General features: G+C 36.2%; 1 protein-coding gene across 2 annotated transcripts in view; it reads right to left on the bottom strand.

Moving 5' to 3' along the window:
- The window catches only part of gsk3aa (glycogen synthase kinase 3 alpha a), a 19,737-nt gene extending 13,475 nt beyond the window's left edge, over window positions 1-6,262 (bottom strand). For both annotated transcript variants that reach the window (XM_016455932.1, XM_016455933.1), the window contains exons 1-4: window positions 5,825-6,262; window positions 4,565-4,752; window positions 2,402-2,483; window positions 1,299-1,411 (exon numbers count right to left, since the gene is read on the bottom strand). In XM_016455932.1, coding sequence (XP_016311418.1) covers window positions 1,299-1,411; window positions 2,402-2,483; window positions 4,565-4,752; window positions 5,825-6,080 — 639 coding nt within the window. In that variant the 5' untranslated portion in view covers window positions 6,081-6,262. The remainder of the gene's footprint in view (window positions 1-1,298; window positions 1,412-2,401; window positions 2,484-4,564; window positions 4,753-5,824) is intronic.
- Window positions 6,263-7,013: the final 751 nt, after the last annotated feature.

The raw sequence follows: 7,013 nt of genomic DNA, 5'->3' as shown, positions 1-7,013 counted from the left end.
TTGCGCTCACTGTTGAAAACTGGAAGAAGTTCTGGGTGGATGACGTATGTTGTCGGCGTTGCGCATGCGCCGCTCAGAAGTGACGCATGCGGAAGTGCAGCGGAGAGATCAAAACAAAACAACGGTCACTAATTAGAAGTACAAAACGAAGATTTGTAAAGAAGAATGTCAGAGGATTTCGATATAAGCCCAGAGGAGACTGGTTTTCCTTTGCTAAAGTGAGGACACTTTGCTTCCTTTGATCCTGTAAACAAACGTTGGTTTTCACGAGACTCACCGGCGCATGCACAGCGCTGACCTCATCAGCCCGGAGCTGCTTCCCTTTACAACAGTGAGCGCAAGCTACATTAAAGTGATTATTACGTTTTGAATATGGATATTTTTCTTACAAAAACGCATCGATTCGCTACAGAAGGCCTTTGTTCACCCCCCGGAGCTGTGTGAGGCACTTTTTTTTAATGGATGGGCACATTTTAATTAAGTGCTTTTGGACTGACGCAAGCAACACCCGCTGAGTGCCATGAAACAGCTTGAAAGATCAAAGACAATTTTTAATATAACTCCGACTGGATCCGTCTGAAAGAAGAAAGTCATATACACCTAGGATGACTTGAGGGTGAGTCATTTATGGGCTAATTTTCATTTTTGGGTGAACTAACCCTTAAACCCATTCTGGCAAGATAATTAAAATATACATTTAAAAATATAAATAAACAAACAAACAAATTCTAACAATGTGACTCATTTCAAAGTGAAACTGAATATTATGCAGGAAATAATGTACGGTGGGCCTTGGTGCTTATTTTATCCATCATGATTTGACTGGATTGGGAAACATAGGCAATATTATTATTATCTCATTTATTTCCTGTCCATATGGCTTTGGTTATGTCAGCAAAAATAAGAGTTGTCTCAGAAGCATGAAAAGTTATTAAAGCAATAAACCTTGAGAGGCTGTGTGTCAATGGTTTTCCCAAAGTGACGACATAAAAGAAATCTAATAAAACAGTAGACAAACAGTTCATTTATTAATCATGATAGGATTAATTCTTCTGCCAACTAATATGGCTCTAACTGTAGTAGTAAAATTTGCTTAACTGAAAGCTGCTCGTGTTTGCTAGACATGGAAGCAACTCACATTGATCTATACATTACAAATATAGTTCATCAACAGCACGAACTGATGAATTGTGCACAATTAAACCAAAAACATTTATAGAGAGTAAAAATGGTCAATTTGGAATTGTGTTGCCTTGTTAAAATTTCAAGAATTGAAGTGTTTGTTCAGTCAACTTTACCTTCACATAAAAGATGGGAATAATGGTTTTAGCTTTGCTGAAGTGCCGTGACACCCTGTAGACGGTCTCAGGCACATAGTCCAGCACCAGATTGAGGTAAACCTCGTCCTTCTGTGGAATAAAGACACATTAACCTCTGTAAATTATGACAAACAATAACCAGATGATGCTAACCCTGGAACAACATATAAAACTACCAAATTTTGCTTAATCGCAACTGCAACATATAATCACTGCAGTTAATAGTGTTCACTGTCTGTTTGATTACGTGTAATTTGTAACTAACTGCATGATTCTTACTGTACATTTCTGCCATAGTCACCACTAATAACCTACTCCTAAATATACTGTAGAAGTCTTCAGTATCACCTTCAGAAATCATTCTAATATGCTGATTTGCTGCTCAAGAAACATTTCTTATTATTACTAATATTGAAAACAGGTGTGCTGCTTTATATTTTTTGTGGCAACCAGGATTCTTTCTTTAAAATCGTTAATGCCTTTACTGTCACTTTAAATCATTTTAATGCATTACGCACTCTTGCTCAAAAATATTAATTAAAAAAAAACATTCTTGACCCCAAACTTTTCAACAGTAGTGTAAATATAGAGCTTTGCAACAAATGTCCTGCATGATTCTTACTGTACATTTCTGCCATAGTCACCACTAATAACCTACTCCTAAATATACTGTAGAAACTTAATATTTTCTGTAAAGCTGCTTTGCAACAATTGGTATCGTGAAAAGCACTATACAAATAAACTTGAATTGAATTTGCCAAAAATACACTACATGGCCAAAATTATAAGGGCAAGCGCTTGTATCCATATTTTAACTTTTAACCGAAAGACTTCCCAGAAATGTGGAAGCTGTTATAGCAGGTCCAACTCATTATTTATGCCCATACAATCAACAAGCACATACTTGTCAATAGAACAGGCTATCAGAATGAAAAGAGTCACCATTATCTTTTTAACTACAACGATCCGAACCTAATTTAACAGATATTCTCATGACATGCAAGACTATTCAAAAGTTTGGGCCCTGTAAGTTTTTAATGCTTTTGAAAGAAGTCTCTTAGCTTCAACAAGGCCGCATTTATTTTCTCCACTGCAATAGAAGAAATAGCGCAGCCTCACTATATTGCAGTGGTCCAGTTTTCTCATGATCTGAAGTTCTCGGTTCTTCATGAACACAGAAGAAAGACTATTAGAATATAGAATATATAAGAATATTTACACACAAGTAGTCACGACAGTCAATTCCCCTACAGCAGCCTGGGTTTAAGTGCCTCGTTCAAGGACACAGTGTTAGGTTTGGTAGTGGACAGCACTTGTGGGTCATGGAAACGGTTAGCGGTGTAAGGCTGAAATAGAGGGTGGTGTTGGTCAAATAACATACTGGTGAGATATTCAATTCAGAATATTGAGACTGAGAAGGTCTCTTAACTCAAGACTGCTCCCAATTAGTGTAAGGCCAGTCACTCTGAATGAAAAGCATCTGTTGACTGACAGGTAACATACAAAGAATTTATAACACTCCAGCCTCGTACACACCGGGACGACTATCGAGCGCACTTATCGCCGACGTTTTTCGACGCGTGTTTTACTGTTACTTCAGCAGCTCCAGGCACGTGAACAAAAGCGGCAATCTCATTGGTCGGCCAGTTTTTAATGCAGCGCGTCAAACCAAAAAAACGAGCCCGAGGCGTTTTTTAAAAAATGACGCTTTTACGCCTCGCGTTTTGCGCGTCGGTGTGCACGCTCACATTGGCGCCCTTTGTTTAGTTAGGAATAGGCCTGTCACGATAACAACTTTTTGTTGTGCGATATATTTCCCCAGAAATAATTGCGATAAGCGATATTATTGTCATTTTAAAGACCATTTTATGCCACTGAATATATAATCATAATGTAACAGCATAATAATGCAAGAAGGCCTACACACTTCCAAATGACAACAAACATTTAGATCATGGAAATTAAGTATCAAAATATTACATACCCTTAAAAACCTGAATTAATAGTAAATAAACATTTTCTAACAAAAAGTGCAAAGTAACAAGTAGAAAAAAAAAAAAAAGCAGACTTTTTCAAATGGAGATTTTTCCATCTACAGATTTTTCCGACCTTTTTTCTCAGTAAATGAAGGGTGCACACTATTGCTGAAAAACACAATCACTACTTAGCAGTCAGATGTCCGTATGCACAAAGGCACAGATCCCTAAACAAGGCCATACCTGCAGATTAAACTTTGTTTGTAGAAGCTTTTTTTAAATTTGAACTAGCACCTCATGACTACACCACGTTATGTACGGGAAGCTGCAAAAGATTAGAAGATAAGAAGACATTAATTTTTAAGTAAATATAATGAGCAATATATTGCGTCACCAAAAATGATTGAGGTCATGTACATATATTGTGCGATAATTTGATATATTGATTATTGCGACAGGCCTAGTCAGGAGGCGTTAAACGTCGGCGATAATCACGCGCGATATTCGTCCCAGTGTGAACAAGCCTTTATAGTTTGCATAATACATTGCTCTTTAAGTAATCTTTACATCTACAACTGGTGGGTCACAATCAGTGTTATGTTAGTATTATTTATATATTATTATAGTACGTATTAACATTTTTAATTTGCTTTTATTTTTGTTTTCATTTTAGTTTTAATATTTTGGTATGTTCTTTTTTCATTTTATTTTTTAATAAAAAAAAATTTTTTTCTTTTTTTTTTTTGTTTTTCATCTATTATATTTCTTTCTGCTTTATTTTTAACTACCAAATAAAATTTTTAATATGTTCTGTTAACTATTAAAAATTAACTATTCCATGTCGCTTACTGTTTATAGTGATAGTCTCTTTACTAGTTACATCAGTACATGCAAAAGTGCTATTGCTGGCTAGCAGTTAACTGCAAAAAAGTGATTTTTCAGAGTTAATATGATGTTACGCAATAAAATTGAGTTTGTGAGCTAGTCAATATTTCAGTTTAATTACAATTAACATTCTTGTGTAATAGAAAAAATTTAACTAAAGTTCTACTAATTTAGTAGTTTGTTAAAACTATTTTTGTTTTTCTAACTTAGGATTTACAGTGTTTTTGTTGTTGTTGACGTCAAAGACTAGGAGTCGAACTCTGTTACATTTCATGTGTAATTTAGTACCAAATCAGGCAGTTGTGAACTAGTACACAGGAATTGCTCTTAAAAAATTTGTTATTGAACAAAGTATTTATATGCTTGTGTGAGGGTGTGTCATACCTTAAACCGCTTATCTTGAAGTACCTTCTTGATGGCCACCCACTCCTGACTGTCAATGAGGCGTGCCTGATACACCACGCCAAAGGAGCCATTACCGATCACCTTGATATCAGTGTAGGACACCTCCTGCGGGCGATCCGGGCCCTGGCCTGGGGTGGCAACCACTGTGGTCACCTTCCCACTGTCTCCTACAACACATTTGAGACATTAGATCTGATTAGATCAGATTGTTCCCTGGGTGTAAACGGACAAATACGCACCAGAAAATTTTGGTCAGGGATGATGTTCTTGCAGCAAGTACATTCATTCAGCAATGCTACTCTCTAAAATAAATACTCTCTCTAAAATAAATACTGTATATTCCTACCGATTTGGCATATACAGGGTATTATTCAAAACATAATGTTAAGGAAATATATTCACATATTAGCATATATTATTATATCAGCATATATAAAAGCTGTAGAATGATATGCATATTGGACATAAACTTAAAATAAAAAGCCTCATGCAAGTGTACTTGGTAAAAAAAGTGTGCAAGTTTAAATGAAACATGGCACATATATCACTAAATACGGGCCTGACCTGTTTGTGTCCTTCACACAGGACATCATGACAGTGTCAGGAAGGGTAGTTACCACCTATTCAACATGCCCTACAACCTAGTAAGTTGCCCAGTAAAGCATTTAAACAATCACTTTAATAACAGCACTGTGGAAGAACATGCTTGTCAACCAGTTATTCTTATTATAAGTGTATGATAGTGTCTTAAATCCTAGTGTGCTGCCTACTTAAGATAGCATTATCCACTATCGCACTACACAACTGACTAGGGTACTGCCATGTTTTCTGACATCTTACCATGGTAAAGTTGTGTTATTTTGGGGTATGGGACCATTGTAATACAGTTTTCTCTGGCAGCACCATTGTATTATTTTATGTTCCATATAAATACAATGCACATTCATATGGAAATCAGTACCATGTTATATAAAAGTACCATGGTATTACCATCACTGAACCAACGCCAACGCCATTGGAATTTTTGTTAATGTCCCAAAAGGCTGTCTACGCCGCACAGCTAGTCAGTATTTCTCGGTTTATAATTTAACTCAAAATTGTGACAATTTTCCTTGGTTAGCTTAGGCTAGTTTCGTGAAGATGACACGACTGTCGATATCAAGAAAACATGGGTGTGCTGTTCAGTTATATACACGATATGTCGACTCGTAACTGAGATAACTTCGGTTATATACTCACTAGATAGTTTTAAATTTGCGCAAGCAGATGAACTGTCCGCCGAGGCCTGCGAGACCCCGGGCTTTCCTGCGTTGCTCCCCACGACAGCGGCGGATCCGGCGGATGCTGCAGCGGCTCCGGACGCCCTCTGAGGCTCAGCGAACGAGGTCGTCCTGGGCCGCCCGCTGCCGTTCATATCTGACTGAAAGTGTGTCGAGGCTGTGGGGCGAGGATCAGCGGTTCCCTCGTCGACTTGGCCTGGTGCGGGGTGAAACATTGGGTTAAAAACGAAAAGAAGACAAACCTTTTGCCGCGACCCTCAGCGTTCACCCACTCTCTCACGCGCTGAGAATACGCGCAGCCTCATGGGTATGGGGAATGCAGTGCGGCGCACTGTAGACGCGCTATATTGATCCGGACTCCAAACAACTCCAGGATCCAAGGAGCAGGTGTCACACACCCGAGTCACTGCCTCCAACTTTATCATGCACAGTTAGTTATTTTTGTACGTTGTTAATAATAATAATAATTTAAAAAAATCATTTAAAAATAATTAAAATAAAATGCATATTAAAACTAACAAAAGTAGATGATAGATAGACAGACAGACAGACAGATAGATAGATATTAAAAGAAAAAGAGCTGTTCCTATTTGTAAATAAAACTTTAGATCTGATAAAGATGATATATTATAATAGATTATAAAAATAACACCCTGCATCCATATGCTTTTTTAATATGCCTCTAATTTATCATGCCCAGTTAGTTATTTGTGTATAATATTAATAATGATGATAATTAAATATAACTAAAAACAAATTATTTAAAATGAATTCAAATAAAACTCATATTAAATAACACTAATACAATGTGTTCATTATTACTTGTAAATAAAACTTGAGGTCTGATAAAGATAATAAATATTAAAATGGCATTCTAAATCAATGCTTTTTCAACTTTATCATGCACAATGTTATTTGTGTATAATAATAATAATTAGCAAACAAAACATTTAAAATTAATTCAAATTAAACTCATATTAAATACAAAAAAACTAATAAAATAAGCTGTTCCTTATTACTAATAAAGATAATAAATCAGGTCTGATAAAGATAATGAATTCTGTATATCTAACTATCTACCTGTCTGTCTATCCATCTATAACATACCTTTATCATACATGCGAAAAGAACTAGACAAAAAACAAGCG

Source organism: Sinocyclocheilus anshuiensis, unplaced genomic scaffold (assembly GCF_001515605.1).
Source record: "Sinocyclocheilus anshuiensis isolate Anshui unplaced genomic scaffold, SAMN03320099.WGS_v1.1 scaffold379, whole genome shotgun sequence".
Lineage (NCBI taxonomy): Eukaryota > Metazoa > Chordata > Actinopteri > Cypriniformes > Cyprinidae > Sinocyclocheilus > Sinocyclocheilus anshuiensis.
This window is presented reverse-complemented; position numbering and strand designations above follow the sequence as displayed.